This window comes from Zootoca vivipara, chromosome 9, assembly GCF_965207765.1.
Source record: "Zootoca vivipara chromosome 9, rZooViv2.hap1.1, whole genome shotgun sequence".
Classification (NCBI taxonomy): Eukaryota; Metazoa; Chordata; class Lepidosauria; order Squamata; family Lacertidae; genus Zootoca; species Zootoca vivipara.
Genome location: NC_142592.1, coordinates 23092331 through 23114359, shown reverse-complemented (window position 1 = coordinate 23114359; position 22029 = coordinate 23092331). Strand labels below are relative to the sequence as shown.

The following is a 22029-nucleotide window of genomic DNA, read 5'->3' as shown; positions in this document are numbered from 1 at the left end:
ACATAGTGTGAACTGCCACCTGAAAACTGCGACCTGATAAGTGGGTGGGTGGGTGGGATTTTGAGGTACCAGTGGAAGATAAGTTTGAGTGACTAAGAGGTTGGGAGTGGACCCTATTTGGGAGGAGACAACTCAGTTTTTCCCCAAGCCAACCTGAAGTGAACCATCACTAGTTCAAAGATAATAATAGGCACAGTCAGGCACAGTTACGGTAGGAGGTGGAGTTTGGATTTGATATCCCGCTTTATCACTACCCGAAGGAGTCTCAAAGCGGCTAACAATCTCCTTTTCCCCTCCTCCCCCACAACAGACACCCTGTGAGGTGGGTGGGGCTGAGAGACTTCAGAGAAGTGTGACTAGCCCAGGGTCATCCAGCAGCTGCATGTGGAGGAGCGGAGACACGAACCTGGTTCCCCAGATTACAAGTCTACCGCTCTTAACCACTACACCACACTGGCTCTCGTGTAAGGAACAAATCCCATAGATTTTAGTAAAATTCAGTAGAGAACAACAGTGGAGTATGAGTCTTTGGCCTTTAGCTTTTTCATCTAGAGCAAATAAGTGTCTTAACACTTAAGGGTTCTTTATATATGTAAAAACAATGAGCAGTATCCCGTGAAGTCGTTCCACTGGCACAAAGATTTCCGTCTTCATAACAGAACTTTCCTCCCTCTCTTCTCCTCTCCTCACACCCCATGCCTCCCCAAATCTGCTCTGGAGTTCTTGTGCTGACAGAACAACTTTGATGGATCCTGCCCTCTAGCACCATCTGTGTAGTAAGACAAAGAGATAATTTTAATTCCCAGTATGTTTCAGGCATCAGCCTGTCTCAGTAACCAGTTGCTTTATGTAAAGCAGATGAATCCGCTTGCCCATTCAGCAGAGTACGATACTCTCTTGCATGTATGTTTTGAAACTTTTATCAAGCTTGAAGCTATTGTCACATTATGAAATTAGGCCAAGAAAGACTTTTTTAAAAAATCATACATTTGGTACTTTCCCTAGTCCTAATATTTTTTCCACAGCTGCTACACCTCTTTTGTTGCTTTCCTTCCATTACTAGTTTTATAGTTCCTACATGAATGTACAGCTAATATTTTTTCCCTTTATCCTTTATGAATTACTAACTTCCACTCTATACTTTTGTCTGTTTTGTCATTATTTTATTGTACATTAATTGACACTTCATTGACCATTATCAAGAAATCCTCTTAAGAAGCTAAACTTACTACAGTGACTTCATAAAACACACTTGCACAAACACCATCTTCCACAGTATATATTGTCTGCGTCCTGTTCTGTGTTATTCTATATGAGCACAACTTAAAACGAACATTTTGCAAACAAGAAAATACAGTGGTACCAAGGGTTAAGAACTTAATTTGTTCTGGAGGTCCGTTCTTAACCTGAAACTGTTCTTAACCTTTAGCTAATGGGGCCTCCTGCTACTGCCGTGCCGCCACTGCACAATTTCTGTTCTCATCCTGAAGCAAAGTTCTTAACCCGAGGTACTATTTCTGGGTTAGCGGCGTCTGTAACCTGAAGCATCTGTAACCTGAAGCGTCTGTAACCCGAGGTACCACTGTATTCCCCATATCCCTTGCAAACAGGTGCCCATTTGATCAAAGACAGCATTGGTTTTTATTTCAGAGCATTTACATGCTGTCGTTATACATTTGAGGAATTCAGCAGGTCACAATTAAAACATTTCTATCTTTACATTTCAAACAATACATTTATAACAAGCCGCTGTATGAATTACTAATGAGCAGCCGTCTGCCTTTTTATATTGGCATTGTAAGCATTATCCTCCTAATGCAAATCCTGTTGGTTTCAAATGGGGAGAGCTCAGCATTGCCTTAATTATTCCTTTGAAACTGATGGTGCTTTAAAGCAGCACTATTTTTTCTAGAAAAAGAGGTGCTGGAACTCACCCTGAACGCCTCCCTTGCTCTCTTATAATGCCAATGGTGTTCACCTGAGAGGGGCAGGAACTGATTTCTGGCAAGTTCCTGCTGAAAAAAAGACTTGCTTAAAAGTGCTTAGCTGTGGCAGGATTGCACCCTTAATTTTTTATTAGTAATCACTGAGTAGACCAGGCATGTTGCCTTGCTATGAAAGTAAAGAACAGAACAACATTCTTACCTTAACATTGTTGCCTTCGGTGAATATTGTTTGGAAACCGCAGACCTCGAAAAGGGAGGTAAAAATGGAAGTAAAGTATCTGGTGAGGACTAGCTCATATTGGGGAAATGGAAACGGCTGAGGAAGGAGGGGGCATCCTAATAACACTGAGACTGGATCTGTTTTCATGTTGGTACTTCAGATAAAGAAATTAAATGATTAGATCTGCCTTACAGTATAAGTGAACTTTTTTATATATTAAAAAAGATGAGCCTTTGAGACAAAAGAAAATATGTTGTGTCTCTTTCAAACGCCTGCCTTACTTTAAGTGCCACCATTTATCAAGTTCTGTTTACAGTGTAAAGTCTTTAATGTGGAGCTTATCACCGGGATCCTTTGATACTTAATCCTTCCCAAACTGGCTCTTTGAAATGCCTTTGTAATGATAAGGTTTGCAAAAGTGGCAGGTTCTCTGTCGCCTCATGCTCAAGGGCTCAGATAAAAGAAAAGAATACCTTGCAGGGAATATCGAATATCTTTTGCACGAGTCTTTCCCCCTCATTAGAATACCCTCAAAAGTGTAACAGAATACAAAGCCTTTAGTGTTTGAAAGTTTAGCATAAAAACCCCCAAATACATTGACATCCCTGGTCCTAACTGTATTTACTGCGATGTAAATCCTACCTTTCAGTAAAACTAGGCAAGTTCCACCATACAATCTATATGTAAGTTCCATAGAAAGATATGAGGCATCCTGCTAGATACAGTGATGTAAAATGCAAGTCTCGGTTAGTAGCCTTAGAAATGTTTCCATTTGCTGAAAATAAGAACTGTATTAATTTTTGCTTTGGGGGAAGTAAGGCTGCTGAAGGTAAATCTTAAATACAACTACAAATGAGCAGGCAAAGCATTACCTGGTGACTTATTTTAGGCTGCCCTGAGCATTTGGGTCTAGCTGCTATTTTAAGTTCCCATTATGGCCCACCATGTAGTAGTATCACTCTGCCACATAGCTGCCAAGTCTCCCGTATTCCCCGGGAAACCCCCGTTTTTCCAGCTGTCCCCAGCTGAAAAAAACGGAATTTTTTTTGTTCCCCCCCCGTTTATTCTGGCGCAGCGGCCATTTTGGAACTGGGCGGAGCATGCTCAGAAGCGACTTTTGATGCTGCTTTGCCCAGTTCCAAAATGGCTGCAGCGCGACTTCTGGTGCGGCGGCCATTTTGGAACAGGGCAGAGCAGCATCAAAAGTCACTTCTGAGCATGCTCCGCCCAGTTCCAAAATGGCGGCAGCGCTACTTCCAGTCTGCTACTTCCGGTCCAGTCCCTTATTTCTCAGGCCGGAACTTGGCAGGTATGCTCTGCCAATGTGGGAAATTTAAATGTCTGCCAAGCCCAGGGCAGATCAGGGCAAGAGAAAACAGAAAGATACAGTGGTGCCTCGACTTATGAATTTAATCCGTTCCGAAGGCACCTTCGTAAGTCGAAAAATCCGTAAGTCAAAAAACGCCATTGGAAACGTGATTTCCCATAGGAATACATTGGAAACGGAAAAATTCGTAAGTCGAAGCAACCCTATCTAAAAATCCGTAAGTCGAAAAACCCCTATCTAAAACTGCCGCGGTTTTCTTCCGGATGTCGAGACATTCGTAAGCGCACGGCCATTACCCCCATTCGTAAGTCGAAAAATTCAGTTGTTGAGTCGTTCGTATGTCGAGGTACCACTGTAATTGTAAGTGATAGGGTGCTCTGGTACTCACCAGCTCTGGTATCCACCTGACTTTCCAGTAAGATTTCCTCCCACCGCTATAAGACTGGTGACAATTAGAGTAACGAATCATACAGAGATGAATGATCCCACAGAGGATAGCTACATCGACGTGCTATTAAGCACGCAAGCAAAATGGAATGTTTGGGTGTCAGGCCATGGGAACAAATAACAGTACGTGGTCACTGTCAACATCAGTGGTGGTGCCAGGGCAGGACTTGAGGGTAGAATCCGAGGAGGATCCACTTAGCAGAGGGAGCAAAGGGACCACCAAACACAGCAGGGCTGACTTCAAAGTAAGCAAAGCAATACAGAGATACTCTGTAAGACTGTTAAGTCTGGACTCCAAAATTATGTAACTGCATCACTGGCCAACGTGTCCTGTTTGAGAACTTCAAGACTCACATGGCTGACCACACAGTAGAACCCTATGAGTTCAGGAGTAAGTGCCACTATCTTCAATAGGGCCCGCTCCCTTAAGTGGATTGTGGCCCAAATGGACCTGATTCAGCATAGCAGCATTTATTTGCCATGCAATATTTGCACCAATAATTGGCCAAGCTTCTGCTATGAAAATGTCGTTCGAAAGCCAAACAGCTAAGAATGTTTGATTCTCCTTTCTTTTACAGTGCTCTGTATCCTGCGGGAAGGGTGTAAAGGATCGCGACATATATTGCGTTAACAACTTCCAAATTAAACTAGGGGATAATGTGTGCCAGCATTTAAAGAAGCCTCGAACCCACAAAGTTTGCAGAGCTTCCCGATGTCCTGGATGGAAGGCCAACAGGTGGAATGAGGTATTTTTTAGTCTTGCAGTCAAGTCACGATACTGTTCTGCAGCAGAGAGAGGGTCATACCTTCTGCAATGAAATATAGTACCTAACTTTTTTGTACCGTGGTGCATCCAGTAGAGTTTGGCTCATATGGTCCAATCTACTATCTAATGACAGTTGTTATTTATTTATTTATTTATTTATTTACTTATTTGTTTAATCCATTTATGGACCAATTAATATAATAATAATAATAATAATAATAATAATAATAATAATAATAATAATAATAATTTTATTTATACCCCGCCCTTCCCAGTCAAGACCGGGCTTCCCTTGTTGCGAGAAGCCAAGTTACAGGGAACCAGGCAGAGGGCCTTCTCGGTAGTGGCACCCGCCCTGTGGAACGCCCTCCCACCAGATGTCAAAAAGAAAAATAACTACCAGACTTTTAGAGGACATCTGAAGGCAGCCCTGTTTAGGGAAGCTTTTAATCTTTAAGAAATTAGTGTATTTTAATATTTCTGTTGGAAGCCGCCCACAGTGGCTGGGGAAACCCAGCCAGATGGGCGGGGTATAAATAATATATTATTATTATTATTATTATTATTATTATTATTATTATTATTATTATTATCTACAGCCCTTCCTTTATGATTAAGGCAATGCGGTCATATATGTGCCCTAAATTATTACACATCATTTTTCATTGTGCCGCATTGTGCCAATACAGTTCTGAAGTTAATTAACATTCTGGGGAGGGATGTGCCTTGCGTCAGCTAATGCAATTGATGGAGGTGACTACAAAGCAAAACACATATAGAGGATCTCCTCTCCTTTCATGCTTACATACAGATCACCATAAAGTTAATAGTTACGACACAAATGAGTCTGGAGAATAGAAACTCCAGCTCTCCATCTGCGATTTTCAAATAAAGTTAATGGAAACAAGTTGTGGTATGTGCTTTTTTCACTCACGTACAAGAAGGCTATATATTCTGCCTTTTCAAGAGGAACACATTTTAGGAAATGTGCCATAGAGAATTAACATTAAAAGGCTGCAGAGGAGGGTATGACTTTTTTAAAAAATATGAAACAAATATGCAATGAAAGGGTGGAGGCAATAATGGCTAAATATGATTCAGTCATTTTTGAAGTCTGGAAAACATTGGCAATGGTAAGATGAAGCTGCTTGAAAGCATGTGGCCTTTGATTTCTGTGTGTGAGAGAAAGCAAGTGACATCAGGATGTGAATAAATTCCCTCTTTACCAGTTACATGAATGCCACGAACGAGTGGTAGGAAATAAAGAGAACATTTGCTCAGATGCTTTTCAGCCCTCCTTATAAGCCTGCACAGCTCTTGACCGACAATACATGCTAACAACCATATAGTGTGGTTTTCCAATGCTGGAACTTTCCAGTTTTGCCTACACAACAAGGGATGGGAGATAATTTTGATTCAGCCTGTGTTTAAAGGTGAACTTAATCCACATTTCCCGAAATGATCTGCAAACTGAGGTTCGGCCATCCTTCACAATTCACACTTCCCTGAATTTTGCAATGCAGTTCTTCAGCCAAGTGATGTGTACAAAGATGCACAAGCCAGGGTAAAATGTGCATATAGATGCATATATTTTACTGAAAATAACATAAAATGCATTATACTAGGGAAAGCTGCTCTGCAAAAAAAAATGTAGATATTGGGCAAAATTGCACACAAAAAGGTGGATTCTAGGAGAAACCATGAACTGATGTGGAAATCTAAACTTAAAATCGGAAAAATGAGAAACTGAGAGAAAATGACATTGATATATTTCCCCATATATGGCTTGCGGGTGCAATGGCTCACAACTGACAATTGCCTTCCACTAATAGAGCAGGATTTTCTCTGCTTTCCTGTGCTGTTTTACAGCAAAGACCTATACTTGCCTACTCATAAGTGGACTTACTCCAAGGTAAGTGGGTAGGCTGCAGTCCTGTCTCCATTTACCTGGGTGTAAACCCCATTGATTTATTTTGGAGTACGTATACCCTAGCAGAGTTAGTGATTATAAAAAAGTATGAATGTTGTATTCCTAACAATACATACCTGGGTTAAGCACCATTGAGCTCAGCAGGACCTTCCTCTGTGCAGATATGGTTTGGATTGCCCTGTTACAGTATTACATCTCATTCACTCATTTCCCTGGTTCTTCTATATGTTTGTGTGTGCGCATTTATTTATTTCAGTGTTCCGTGACCTGTGGAGAGGGAGTTCAACACCGGGATGTTTACTGTAGGTTGAGAGGCAGCGGTAGAGTTGATGAAGCGCTGTGTAATTATCTGATGCAACCACCTAGTAAGAGGCCTTGTTGGCTGCCTGCCTGTGTACAGTATTACTGGCTGACTGACGAATGGCAAGATGTAAGTATGGCCAAGAAGTAAGCACCCTGCTTGAGATTATTTAAACCAGTTACAGATGTCTGCAGGTTTGGCTGCAGCTACACTACTTGTTAAAAAATATTTGCAGTGGGAAGACCGCCATAGTTCCCAACGGTGACATGCAACACTGTTCCCATATGTGTATTATTTGTGCATTCTGCTGTTGGCCCACATATTTCCAGTTTGTCAACTTCAGTCCCTGCCAATGAAGATGCCCGTAAAGTGAGGTGGGTGGTGACACTACTGACACACGTGTTTTAAGGATCAAAGGTGATCTGTTGGAGAAAGATCTGAAGGTTGCTTTATGATGTATGACCCTATGGCTCCATTAATAGGGTGCCCCAAAAGTGTAAATGGGGCAAATCGAAACAGTGATACATTTCGCTGCTCTGGGTTTTCCTTTACAACTCTGAGTGGCTTTGAATGTCACGAGGACACACAGGGAACGAGAAGGGATTTTGATGTGAACTTCCTTATTCCTTATTCCGTTGACTCTCGGTCTTCTGTGAAATAGACATATTTCTATTTTCCAGTGAGGAAAATCCAAACGCCTGATTGAGGAACAACTTGAACTAGGGCAGACAGGAAACATGTAGCTTCCATGTGATGCCAACTCTGAAATGCTACTCTTAGCACCAACCACTTAATATCATATATAAAGCTTTAATAAAAACGAGTAGCTACAGAATTCCATTGTTTTCAGAGTGGCCACATTTGGGATGGGCTTCTCTGGGGAAAAAAAAAACCTGGCTTCAGAAATATAGTCTATCTTACAGGATTTGTTCTTGTCATCTTCAGTGTTCTTCGTCATGTCAAAAAAGGGAAACGTACCGCAAGGTGAGGTGCGTGGATGAAAACGGGATCCAAGTAAACGAAAGTCTCTGTGATCCTGGCGCGAAACCTCCATCCAGCAAGAAATGCAAACTGGCTTCCTGTAAATATATTGTCATTACAGTTGACACCTCACAGGTATGTATATGTGCATTTGTGACCAGGTGTCTGGTTTTATACCTGAAAACAGCAGATGCATTTTTTTTAAAAAAAAGCATGGGAGTACAAACAGTCTCTCCTACCAACATTTCAAAAACATTCATTGAATTCTCTCTGCTTCCACCAATTCAGTTTGCTTTTATTATGGTGTATCGGCCTCGGAGCTGCTTTTCCCAACATGAACATCTACTTCTGTTGAAAAAGTTTTGTATTTTGCGGCATGTAGCCTAAAGATTTTAGGGGCTGCCATACAAAAAATGTCTTCTGCAGAGCAGCTGCCAGCCTGAATTTCTGAGGGAGGTGGAACCACCAAGAGTTAAAATCCTATGCCTGCTTTCTTGCGAGTAAGCCCATTGAAATGGGGACTTCCTTCTAGGAACATGCACAGGTCAAGGTTGCAATAAGTATAATAACAATTAACTTCATGTGCCTTTTGTGATAGTGATTATATTATTTTAGTGTCCCGCTGGTTGTTATCTTGAGAACCAGCAGAAGACCTCATACTGTGTAGAAGCCCACAATGCCTGGAGCAGCCATACCAACAACCTTCGAACAATAGCATACAGAAATTGCCCACTGGCTCAGTCACCATTGATGAATAGATGTAATGTTGCGGTGTGTGCACTTGCGGCATCATGGAATGTGGGGAAGTGGAGTCAGGTGAGTATTGACTTGGGAAGGTTAAGGTGCCTCAGTACAGGAAGTGGCCCCCACTTTGATTTGTTTGTTGTTGTTGTCTAAATTATTTCTACGATCTCTGTTTAGTGTTCAGCGCCTTGTGGAAAGGGGACAGCAGGAAGAAGAGTAGAATGCATGACCCAAAGTGGTTCACCCAGTGACTTGTGTCTGTCACATTTGAAACCTGCTGCTAGAAGGATTTGCCATGCAAAAGACTGTAAGTAATTCAAATATGTGCAATGGATACAATGGAATGCTTCATTCACACACACACAAAATGACATGACACGTCTATTTTTAGGTGAGATGGTAACCAGCTGCAAAGAAATCCAGATCAGAAAAAAGATGAGAAAGGATGGGGAATATTTGCTAAACATTAAAGGAAGAAAGATAAAGGTATTGTTACTCCTTTTATCTGAGAGGGGAGATATGTGGAGGAAATCCATCTTTTTCTAAAGGAATTCTATGTTTCTATTGTAGATTTTTTGTTCAGACATGTGGCTAGAGGATCCCAAAGAATATCTAACACTGGCTAAAGGGGAAGCAGATAACTTTTCAGAAGTATATGGATATAGGTACTGTGATTTATTTTTTATTTTTTAACCTTTCTTTATATGTAGATATATTCATATGTAAGTTGCAGAATTATATGTCTGTTCCTTTTTATGTTCTGAATTAATGTTGAAGAACCTAGGAATTTATTTTTAATGTGAGAGTTAAAGACATGCTTACGCCTCTCTCTCCATAATATCAACAGGACTTAAAAGATGTTTAGTGTTCCTGGATTGTTTTCACAGTTTTTAGCTGCAAATCTGTAGGCCCTCCATGTTGTATAATGTAATGGAATAGCACTTTGCTGTGATGAAAGCAAAAACTAAAGAGCGCTTATTTGTAGGCTGCAAAATCCATACGAGTGTCCTTTTAATGGAAGCAGACGGCAAGATTGCTTGTGCAGAGATGACTACCCTGCAGCTGGCTACACCATTTTTAGGAAAATAAGAATTGACCTCAGTTCTTTGGAGATTAAAAGTGAGTCTTTATGTAATAATACTTTGTTTTGCAATGATTGAGTGACTGTTAGAAACACAAATTGTATTCCCAGTAGTCCCCTTTTGAAAGAAAAAGGTTTTTTTCCCCACCCTGTCTTTCATTAGGTAAAGGGACCCCTGACCATTAGGTCCCGTCGTGACCGACTCTGGGGTTGCGCGCTCATCTCGCATCATTGGCCGAGGGAGCTGGCGTATAGCTTCCAGGTCATGTGGCCAGCATGACAAAGCCGCTTCTGGCGAGCCAGAGCAGCACATGGAAACGCCGTTTACCTTCCCGCTGTAGCGGTTCCTATTTATCTACTTGCACTTTGACGTGCTTTCGAACTGCTAGGTTGGCAGGAGCTGGGACCGAGCAATGGGAGCTCACCCCGTCACAGGGATTCGAACCGCTGACCTTCTGATCAGCAAGCCCTAGGCTCAGTGGTTTAACCCACAGCATCACCTGGGTCTTTCATTACACAATGATATATTGGAGGTGATGTGAGATTCTATGAAATCCCTTCTCAGTGGGGTTTGATTTGTGATAGGTTTTCGCGTGTGCACATCATTATGGTGTGATGCTCGTATCAAGAGGCGAGCTTGTATGTGTAGCCTCTCCCCAAAGCAGCCGGCCACATTGTTCTCTCTTCTCATTCTGTGCAAAGGCAAAACTTGGTGCGGTGCTAGAGATTTGTCATCCGATCTCTGCTCTCTCTTGACTTTTGCAAATAGCAACCACAATCCAGATCAAGGCTGTGGTGCAGGCAGAAATGAGGCTTTTATGGTTTTCCTAATGGCACTAATATCGACATCAGACGGGGAATGACAGTGGAAAGAGCTCTCCCTTGTTGCCACCCTCCCAACCTCCCTCAGAGGGGGCACTGGGCCTCCCCTGAAGGCTGCAGGATCCAAGTAGGTTCGTGTCAGGAGAGGCGCTCTGAAATGTACTCGGAGTCGAGAGTGAATTTCATGCTCTTTATTCAGCTCATAGTCATCAAGGAGAAGAGGAGAAGAAGAATGGCTCTTTTCCCAAAACCATCTGCTTATATACATTATTTACACAATGGGCCTTGCGTGATTGGCTACTTCAGGGCTACACCTGTGGGCCAATTATATTGTGGATTGACTTCTGCCTGCAGCCTGATTGGCTGCTCCTACAGGCCAATCAGGTAGCAGATTCACTTCTGCCAGCCGCCTGATTGGCTGCTCCAGCAGGCCAATCAGGTTGCGGATTCACTTCCACCTGGAGTTGGATTGGGTAGCTCCCGCTGATTCTGAATCCTATTGTTCTAGGATTCAGCTCAGTACATAACACGCTCCAAAATATATGGGGATGGACAGGGCTTTATAGGTCGAAACCAGCCCTTTGTATTGGATATGCAGAGGCAACCAGTACAGCTTTCCCAAACAGTCTGCAAAGTCAGCCCCACATTGTAGCAATTCAATATAGCACTGAGTTTCCCAGGCCATAGATTACTGCAGCGAAGGATATCCCTGCCCTGATAGGGTGATAGCAACTTCAGAAAGGCTGTTTTCAGTGGGGAAATAGCTCTTTGGAAGGGTCATACTTCGCCTCCACTGTTGTCCTGATATGGAGCTACACACACACACACACACACACACACAGAGAGAGAGAGAGAGAGAGAGAGAGAGAGAGAGAGAGAGAGAGAGAGAGAGAGAGAGAGACAGACCCACGGTGGTTGCTATTTGAAAGAGTTTAAAAGGGACCTGAGAACCTATTTAAGCACTTTCGTAGCCATGTCTGGTCCAGCTCTTAAACGAGATGCTTTAAGGAACTGGGGGGAAAGAGAAACAGAGTGGTATAGTTCCATGTTTCCCATGCACTTAGGCCTCCACCAACTCAGAGTTCTGAAGGCACAGGGCAGGGCTGGTCCACCCATGAGGCAAGCTGAGGCAACTGCCTTGGACGGCAGGATCCACAGGGGCAGCAGATCTGGTCTCTAGGGAATGCATTGCCTGTTGCTGCTACTGCCACTGCTGAGGTGGCAGCAACAACTTTGGCGCTTTTCTTAGAGACAAGCTCTGCCTCCTCCCTGGCAGCCTCCCCATGCTGCCTCTACAGCAGCCTCTTGGTGTATAAGAGGTACTGCTGGTCCCCCACCCCTCACCCTTGTTCCCAATGCAGATCTTCACTCACCCCTTCTTCCATGGGGATGTGAGTGGTGCTGTGGTCTAAACCACTGAGCTTCTTGGGCTTGCCAATCAGAAGGTTGGTGGCTCGAATCCCCACAACAGAGCGAGCTCCCGTTGCTCTGTCCCAGCTCCTGCCAACCTAGCAGTTTGAAAGCACACCAGTGCGGGGCTTCCTGTTTTCGGCGGTGAGAAATGGCTGACTCCCACACGATTGGATCTCAGCCGTGATGGAATTCAGGGTTGATATGGGGGAAATTAGCCCTAGCAGACTACCCAGGGTGGGGGAGGACTGTCTTGTAGACCCGCAGACCGTCCGAGATTGTCAGCTTGCATCGGTATCAAGGGGCAAGCGGCAGGATGCTGGGTCCCAGAGCACGACACGTCTGGCTCTCTCCGAAGTCACTCTCATAGCCGGAAATATCTGTTTGATAAAATAATTAGAATTGGACAATAAACAGACATAGTCTGGACCAAAGAAGACTAAGAAAAAACCTGCAGAACTGCACAGTCCCTGGTGTTTAAGCTCGAACTTCAAAGAGATTCCCATCATGGTGTTTGGATTACGGAGGTGATTGGTACGTTCTTTTTCTTCTTCTCAATACCTACAATTGTTTTTCTATGCCAAGCCTCATTAAGAAACCTTTTTTTAAAAAAAAGTACAGATGGACTTCTGTTTATAATTAAGTATTCAATTGTGCAGCTTTACTTAGACTTGAAAGACTTGATAAAGATAAAAGAAGAAACAAGAAGAAACAAGATGGCACTTGTTAATACGACGCAGCACGAAAAAATGAGAATTCCTCCCTTTTTCGAGGGAAGTGGGAAATACTTGCTGATAACATACATTGCATCTGTCTGCAGAATTTCTTCATTATGAGTGAGAGAGAAGGCTAAATGTATGTCTAGCAACCCCCCTTCTAGGGCTCAGAGAGGGAGATTGTGTGGTCTCCGGGAAAGCTCATCAATCACCAAATGAATATCTGTGGAATACAGTTCATTTACATTGCAATATTGCAAACAGTATGCTCAACAATGGAAATCAGTAATAACTTAACAACGTGGAAGTTACTGCATCATTAAATTTCAAACAACAGGATTGTTGTCCTGGATTGGAAGATTGGAATGAAGTCAGGAAAAGCTGCGCTGGCAAATAGACAGTTGAAAAAATATATATACACAAATAAAGCTGTACTTGATGGATGAAAGGATATATGATTTCTGACATGATTGAGAATCGCATAGCCAGGGACGGAGAACTTTAAAGCGTTAAGATCAGAATATGGAAAATGTGAGAACAACAAAAAGAAGGCAGGAACGAAAATATTGGAGATATACTTCAGAGGTCCAGACTATGGGAAGCCTGGAAAAATTAATAATTAATAATTTGGATTGTAATTTGGTTAGGTTTTTATTTTAGTTTATTGTTTTTAATTGGATTACAATGATTTGATGGATATGTTAATTGGCTGTTTTTATTGGAAAATCAATAAAAATGATTTAAAAATAAAAAAAGAAAGCACACCAGTCCAAGTAGATAAATAGGTACCACTGCAGCGGGAAGCTAAACAGTGTTTTCATGCTCTCTGGCACTTTTCACGGTGTCCCGTTGCACCAGAAGCGGTTTAGTCATGCTGGCCACATGACCTGGAAAGCTGTCTGTGAATAAATGCTGGCTCCCTCGGCCTAAAAGCCAGATAAGTGCCACAACCCCATAGTCATTTTTGACTGGACTTAGCTGTCCAGGGGTTCTTTACTTTACCTTCCATGGGGCGGGCATGAATCAAGATAAATTAAACTAGTTCTAGTTTTGCTGTCCATAACGAGCTTTCACTTTTGCTTGCTAGCCACCGACTTCCGTTTTGCTCACACTATACTTGGGAAGCCCGTTCCTTTTGCCACGGCTGGAGACTGTTACAGTGCTGCTCGATGCCCACAGGTACGTATCAGGGATAGAGATGGGACTCAGTTTTCCTTTGTCGTGCATTTTTTTTCAATCCATTAAGTATTAGCAGCCTCATACCCAGTGTTGCTCAGGAACCGTAAGAAATCAAAAGAATAGTGCAGTTTTGAAATCAGTGCAGTTTTTAAAGGCTTGGCCTGCCATCTTGAGTCAAAACGGTGTCCAACTGTATTCAAACATAGACGAAAACCTTTTCCCTTGTTCTCAGGAGCCATCATGCCATATTTGGTTAATATCACGGAAGGTATGAAAAGTTAAGTTTGCCAACATGTTTGAAAATTGTGTCCAACTGGACAACAAACACTCCTTGATCTCAGAACCAAATGTGATTCCAATATCTCCAGAAGTGTCCAAACAATGAACAAACAACTTTCCAACATACTGTATATAGTTGATTTTGTTGAAAACTTTAAATACCCAAATTTCCTTCTTTTCCTGCTTGCTCCCTTTTTATTTCATTTCGGCATCTTCTTCAGCTGGTTTCTCACATTTTATTTGTTTCAAATGTTCTGTCACTCCAGTAATCAGAAGGACTGTAGAATTTGGCTTCCCATTCATTGCATTTGATGGGGCACATTCCCAAGCAAGTGTGAGGAATTTCCAGCCCTTGGCAAGCACTGTAGAGATGTGAGAATTTTCCAAGTGCCTGGCAGAAATCAGTACCGAAATCCCATGAGGTCTTCTGTTCCTGTTCCTTTCTTTTTTTTACCCTGACCCCCTCTTTCCTTGAAATCCCCACTTTCTGTTCACCTGCTCTTTCACACTTCCTTTGTCTTGCCACTTCTTGCCGACCCCCCCCCCCCCCGGTTTGCATCTGGAGTTTGCAATGCAACACTGCCCTCTTGTGATTTCACAACTTCTCTTCAGCAATTGTGCCCTAGGTTGGAGTCAAGGCAGTCTTTTTCAGAGTGGTACGACAGAGGCATTGACCTAATCCAGACGTTTTCAACCTTTTTTGAGTCCATGGCTCCCTTGACCAACTGCACTCTTTCTGCAGCTCTCCTGTAGGGAAATGTGCTCCAAGCCTCAGAAGTCCCTTGTCTGCAGAGCCAGCAGCCTCTTGCATCTTTTCGGACATCCTCCCTTGTAGAGTGTTCCCTCAACCTCCTCTCCTCTCCCCTGACCAGCCCCAGAGGCACCATTTGCCTGCTAAGCTTGCAGCCAGGGCTGCTGCAACAAACAGCTGTGCAAGCCTTTGGGAGGCAGAGATGTGAGAAGGCATCAGAGGAGGGAGGGAAGGAAGGGGGGACAGAGGTTGGTGTTGCCCGAAGCACCCCTGATCATCATTCAAGGCACCCCAGGGTGCCATGGCACACTGGCTGAAAAAACACTGCCCTAATCCATGGCAGGTCCCCCAACTTTAGGATGTATTTAGGATGTAACTTTTAGAAGGCAGCCCTGTATAGGGAAGCTTTTTATGTGTAATGTTTCATTATCTTTTTATATATGCTCGAAGCTACACAGAGTACCTAGGATAACCCAGTCAGATGGGTGGAGTACATATTATTATTATTATTATTATTATTATTATTATTATTATTTCAAATATCTAACGTGGTAGTGCCTGGTGCCTGTTGAAGTTGGGCTGGGGGCAGGGGAGCCAAAATGTGCAATGCTGGACAGATGGCCATGCATTGACACACACCCCTTGACACACTTAACAAAAGCACACACACATACCTGACAATGTTTCTGCCCACCTGACACTCGCACATACAGCTGACACTCTCTCTCTCTCTCTCTCTCTCTCTCTCTCTCTCTCTCTCTCTCACACACACACACACACACACACAGAGAGAGAGAGAGAGAGAGAGAGAAATTAAAGCAGGCACCCCCAAACTTCAGACTTCCAGATGTTTTGGACTGCAGTTCCCATCATCCCTGACCACTGGTCCTGTTAGCTAGGGATCATGGGAGTTGTAGGCCAAAGCATTTGGAGGCTGCAGTTTGGGGATGCCTGAATTAAAGGATGGAATGAAGGAAGGAGGAAATACTAAGGGCCTTATACACACGGTCTCAAAATTTGGCTTCTAAGTTGCTTGTTTCTTCATTTTTTGGGGTAGGAACCATGTGACATTTCTCCTCACTGGGCGATACGACAGCTTTTCTGGAGCTAAAATCTGCTTTTCAACCAATTGATACCGTAGTTAGAGCAAAAAGATTTTCTAAATCGATTACACGTCACTGTGCTGTTTGCTACATTACGTCATCCCCCCCCCTTATCCCCCTTTCTTAACTCCTCTTTTGTGATGCTGCCCCATACCCTCTCCACCCCACCTCAGGCCTCCTTGTCTCATCTTTCTTTTATTGCCGCTTCTGCTGTTTATTTCTGGGCTCACCTGCACAAATATTAGCAATATTACTAGCCATGCTCTAAAGCCGATCTATATGTTCTTCTCTCTCCACTTGAAAAGGGGCAGTTTGGCATCAATCTGGCAGGCACTGGGCTGAGGCTATCCCCTACGGCAAAGTGGATCGCTCAGGGAAATTACGTTACAGTTCAGATACACAAATCTCAAGTAAGTCTGTTTGCACCAATGATTATTTGCAAGGATGGGGTGTTTGCTCCAGTTGGTTCAATTAGCAGCAAAGGAGCCTTGAGTCAGGTACTAAGGAGTTGGAAAGCGTCAGGCATTAAAGAAGAAGAAGAAGAAGCTGTAAAGACTTAATCTCGGAAAACGTCTTAAGCAAGAGAACAAGGAAAGTGGCAGCAGACATCTGGAAGAAGCAGGCCTGTTTTAAGGCAGGGCGGCAGGGGTGGGGGGTGGAGGAGCGATTTGGAGCTGCCTGCCACATGGCACAGACGGAAAGGACATGCAGGTCAATGCTTCATCTCCTTCCCATGATTCCTGGTTCTCAGACAATCTGTGCATCACTGCAGCGATGGGGTGCTCTTGTTTCCAAGGCAGCTTATGAGAGCATGCTTCTCATGAAGTGATTTTCTGTTCTTTCCAGGATGATACTAAGATATACGGAAGATGTGGAGGATTATGTGGGAAATGCATTCCTAATGGAAACACTGGTCTCCAACTTCAAATAAACTAGAGAGAGAGAAGGAGGAGGAGAAGTCCTTAAGAATTATATTGAAGGTGCTGTTATTTCCTCAATCCTTTCAACTCTGCAATGTTCGTTTACTCCGAATTCCTTCTCCTCCTCCTATGTTAATTGGAAACTCTGCTTCTTGCCACACCCGCAACCTCTGCCACAGGTTGCTGGGCACATTCTTAAGGCCATTTTGCCCCTTTAAAAGGAGAACGGACCCCTTGGTGTTTTATGCGCACACCTAAAACTGCGACAAGTGACATGAACATGGCAAACGTGATTACAAATGCACTTAGCATATAAATACATTTCTCTGAGACCTGGGGTTTCTTGCAGCTCCCTAGCACTCTGAACACACTGGCTGAATGTATAGTGAATGTACATGGGGACGTAGCCGGCTCCATCCTGGGCATGTTTATTTAACAGTCTGTATCCTGCTCTGCTGGGGCTTGGGACCTGCAGAGAAAATGGTAACGAATAGCAGAGTCTCAGCAAGGTGACTGCGGAACTTTTTTGTGGGGTATGGCCCCTTCATTGCAAATTTAGGGGGGGCCCTGGCTCCCCAGCCCCCACCACTTGGTGCTGATGGAAGAGCCACAACTTCAAGCCAATCCAGTGTACAGAAGACTTCCCTTAAGTGTGACACTGGGGCATCATCTGAATCAGAGTCTTCCTCGGGGCAACACTGGGACTCTGAGGCAAGGTCCTGTATGCAAACCAACCTTGCAAAAAAGTAAAGTCCCAACCTGCATGTTCAGGCCCTCTCTACGCAGTTTGTACGCACATAGAAACCAAACACATGGAGGCCAGGGAGGTGGGGCTTGCTACTACGATTCCATTAGAATCATAGAATCGTAGAGTTGGAAGGGACCCTGAGGATCATCTAGTCCAACCCCCCTGCATTGCAAGAATATGCAGCTGTCCCATACGGGTATTGAACCTGCAACCATGATGTTATCGGCACAACGCTCTCACCAGCCAAGCTACTATACATGTGATCGCCCTGTGGAGGCGTTCCCCTTGTGCACATTTCACTTGCACAAGAGCATTCTCGCCCGACCCCCTGGCAAAAAGAAGAAGAGAACCTGAACTGGCTTTTTGTAAAGTTGTTTATTAAATGAATAAGTTAAGGTCCTTACTACTGTACAAAACAAAGAGTTCACATTTGCTAAGCTGGCTTGTTAGAAAGCATGGAAGGTGTTGAAATGTACAATGTCCAGCATAATCCTAAATATATTTAACCATATTTAAATCCCTCTAGGTTCACTGGGACTTACTCTCTAGTCAGTTGGTTTAGCATGGCAACTGATCAGATTTGCAAAACCCTGCTAGGGATTATATTTGCCCCCAGATCTATCTCAGAGAGGTGCATATCAATCTACTTTCTGCTGATACAGTTCCTGTAGCTTTCCTCATTGTGCCCTGTCCTCTTTTCACATCACACTTTTGGTACTTACACAGACGCAGCAGCTTGGCTTCAGAAATCTCCTTGGCACATGCTTAGCAACGTTAATGTCTATTGTGGCTAAAAGCAAGTAATCACATAAAGGAAACCAGCATAGTTCTGAACCTAATGTTAGCGATCCTACCTCTCATCTATGTACTATGAAAACACTTAATTTTGTATGTTATAGGGTTTTTTTTATTCTGTTTTGTGTGTACACACATACACACACAGAAATATACAATGACTGCCCAAATACTTAAAAATGAATGCCCATACTATATGTTAATGAAAACCTCTGTTGGATCATTGAAACTCTCATGCAAGAAGCTATGTAGGAAGTAGAGCTCATTGCCTTTAGGGAGATCTAGTTTAGATTTCTAGTGCTCCTAGTGGTCCTCGTTCAGATGTCCTGCTTTTTTTCCACATCAGGAAGTCATTGTTCTGAGTTTTGTCTTTATGAAGTGTTCTGGTTGTTGGACTTGCCAGAAACCCCAAATATTAATATTACATTGAATTTAGACACTATTTCATAACAAGTTCTCAGGTATTTGGAATGTATAGCATATATAGTACCATTCTATTTTCTTTGTGATGCCTACTGTTGAAGGCAAATACCAGCTAAAGGTACAATCCTCATTCCATTCAAGCCTGTGACAAACACCCCATTCATCTTAATGGATCAGCATTGCAACCTAGACAATTAAACCAAATACCGTCAACTGCCAGTAAAGCATTGGTAGAGGGAAAAATGGCAGCTATACTAATATCACCCACAAAGATATTTAAAATAAGGGCTAAGTCATACCACGGGATTTTGAGCAGTTAACTGCCTTTGAGCTAACACATATAGATAACTATTTTGGGACCTCTGTATCAGAAAAGTATTTTTTTTGCACTATGTGCCTTATTCTAGTTGTAAACATGAAAACTGTAACATTATTTTCCTAGAAATGTTTACATTTACAATACCTATGTTATAAATTATATAAAAAAACTTTATGTAATAAATATGCCATGTGATCACTGCTTAAATACACTGCTTAAATACATTGCTGATGTGTCAGCAAATCACTTATGGGATGGTTTGTGCAAATCATTCAGCGTCTCTTCAACCTTTGACATTTTTCTCTACATCGGGAAGATGTAGATCGGGAACAGGGCTGTTCGTAGACCGAGGTACCACTGTATACCTACCTGAGAGTAGCGATGTCAGATAATTCCGATGAACACAGAAATGGGAGCAGAAATTGCTGGCGTTCTCTTATTCCTCCTGCATCTGAAATGGAACTCCATCAAGGGAATATGATCGTTACTGTCGGTCTGCAAATGATGCAGAACTGGAAAAGAAAGCCCTGGTCTTAGGGCATTACAGTGGTACCTCAGGTTACAAACGCTTCAGGTTACAAACACTTCAGGTTATAAACTCTGCTAACTTGGAAGTAGTACTTCGGGTTGAGAACTTTGCCCCAGGATGAGAATGGAATGGAGCGGCAATGGCAGCAGGAGGCCCCATTAGCAAAAGTGCACCTCAGGTTAAGAACGGTTTCGGGTTAAGAACGGACCTCCGGAACAAACTGCAGTAACCCAAATGGAAGGGTACCAGAACGTGAGTCACAGAAGCCTGGTTACCTGGAGCCAGATAGCAGCATCCCTGGGATACCAACCTGTGCTGGAGAAAGGTACTGCAAGTCATTGAGGAGACTAGTGCCTCCCATGTAGGTAATGGATCAAAGAGCACCTGGAAACAGAGGCCTCTCTAGGCTCCCTCGTGCCCTTGGCAAAGAGACATTGGCCACCCAGGAGTCAGCTGCATAAGTTTAAAAACAGTGTTTTAAATATGTTATAAACATGCAACACCAGAGCACAAAACTTTACTATCCAATTTGACAGATTTTGTTATAACAATTTAATTTATGACTTATTTATGGTGGGTTTTCCCACCCCCAGAGCAGTGGAGGAGCAGCCCAGGGAGCATGTGGGCAGGCTCCTAGACACTCTGAGCTAGAGCACAGAGGCATGATTTTCATGACCACCACACCGGGCCTGAGACCTTGGCGGAGGCCAGCTTGGCCAACCCCTAGGTGTGCCCTTGTTGCCAAGCTACAAGGCTGAACAGGTTGAACACCACTCATCCAGACAGCATCTCTGTCTTGTCTGGCTCTGAGCTGTCCTCTAGCTCATTATCACAGCCAGACGTCATATCCATGTCATCGTGTTCCTTCGAGATCTCCTTGAAAGTTCTTGGAAGCCACATCCAAATTCACAGCTTTCACTCCATCTTGCTGGTGCTTTGCTATATTGAAAAAGATGCTGGTGGAATCCAGTTAAGTCTATGTTGTGAATAAATGTTTACAGTCAGGGATCTACATTGGTTCCCAGTATGTTTCCAAGCACAATTCAAATTGTTGGTGCTCACCTTTAAAGCCCTAAATGGCCTCAGCCCAGTATACCTGAAGGAGTGTCTCCACCGCCATCATTCAGCCCGGACACTGAGGTCCAGCTCCAAGGGCTTTCTGATGGTTCCCTCACTGCGAGAAGTGAAGCTGCAGGGAAGCAGGAAGAGGGCCTTCTCGGTAGTGGTGCCCACCCTGTGGAACAGGCTCCCATCAGATGTCAAGGAAATAAACAACTAGCTGACTTTTAGAAGACATCTGAAGGCAGTCCTGTTTAGGGAAGTTTTTAATGACTGGTGTTTTAATGTATTTTTAATCTTTTGTTCGAAGCTGCCCAGAGTGGCTGGGAAAACCCAGCCAGATGGGTGGGGTAGAAATAAGTTGTTGTTGTTGTTGTTGTTGTTGTTGTTGTTGTTGTTGTTGTTGTTGTTGTTGTTGTTAGTGTTAGTGTTGTTCAGCTGGGATTGCACCTCAGTTTTGTTGTTCACTGCAGAAAAGATCTGAGGTGTTGGCCAATGACTTTCTTTGTACTTGAAAGTCACAATGACATCTGCTTGGAAGATGGGAAAGTGTGGGGAGGGGTGAGGAGGCCAGCTCCTTTGCCAAGGTAAACCAGTGAAAATGGAAACCTTGGTAGGGGCTCGGGCTCAGGAGATTCATATTTTAGTGCATGTATAAAATTCCGCTAGACAATTTCTTCTTCAGACTGAGATGTTAAGGTAATCAGCATTAGTTCACAGGGTGCTATACAAAGGGAGGCATTGTCCAGCTTGTAGGCTATGTCCTGGGGAAAAAGTCAGAAATGTTCAGATGAATTTCTGAGTTCACGACTACAGAAGGAAAGACGGAGTTTGAACAAAGCAAGAAATGAATGCGAAGTCTTTCACCTAGATCTTTAACTTTCAGTACTTTCAAGGGAGTATATTTCACTGTTGTGACTTACTTCAGGACATCCTAAGGCTAAGCTTTAGGATTCAAAATGGGAAGGAGAAAGTCATCACTTTTTATATTTGATTTTTTTTTTTAAAAAAAACAACAACAACCAGGAATGGCCAGCCTCTGAAGTCTGACAAGACCATATGTCTATAACATCTATATCGAATCTGACAATCTGATATGACTGAACATATGTGCTGCTTGGTTAAAACGTGGAATATTGAAATGAAAGCTTCAGTGATATCATGTTCATGTTGAATTTCCATTCCATTACTTAAGTGAAATGACAGAAAACTTATAGAGCACTTTTTATTTTA

General features: G+C 43.1%; 1 protein-coding gene and 1 long non-coding RNA gene across 6 annotated transcripts in view; one reads left to right on the top strand and one right to left on the bottom strand.

Moving 5' to 3' along the window:
* The window catches only part of ADAMTS20 (ADAM metallopeptidase with thrombospondin type 1 motif 20), a 79766-nt gene extending 62511 nt beyond the window's left edge, over window positions 1-17255 (top strand). For all 4 annotated transcript variants that reach the window (XM_035127996.3, XM_060279614.2, XM_060279617.2 and 1 more), the window contains 11 exons: window positions 4519-4686; window positions 6893-7066; window positions 7883-8053; window positions 8534-8734; window positions 8840-8969; window positions 9054-9148; window positions 9233-9327; window positions 9648-9781; window positions 13779-13870; window positions 16309-16413; window positions 16850-17255. In XM_035127996.3, coding sequence (XP_034983887.3) covers window positions 4519-4686; window positions 6893-7066; window positions 7883-8053; window positions 8534-8734; window positions 8840-8969; window positions 9054-9148; window positions 9233-9327; window positions 9648-9781; window positions 13779-13870; window positions 16309-16413; window positions 16850-16939 — 1455 coding nt within the window. In that variant the 3' untranslated portion in view covers window positions 16940-17255. The remainder of the gene's footprint in view (window positions 1-4518; window positions 4687-6892; window positions 7067-7882; window positions 8054-8533; window positions 8735-8839; window positions 8970-9053; window positions 9149-9232; window positions 9328-9647; window positions 9782-13778; window positions 13871-16308; window positions 16414-16849) is intronic.
* LOC148684568 (uncharacterized) lies at window positions 463-6885 on the bottom strand. Of its 2 annotated transcripts, none has more exons than XR_015951780.1 (3): window positions 6753-6884; window positions 1935-2015; window positions 463-769 (listed from the first exon to the last, which is right to left on the bottom strand). It is a non-coding gene; the product is annotated as an uncharacterized LOC148684568 (long non-coding RNA). The 2 variants fall into 2 exon arrangements; XR_015951781.1 differs by having other exon boundaries at window positions 638-769; window positions 1935-2012; window positions 6753-6885.
* Window positions 17256-22029: the final 4774 nt, after the last annotated feature.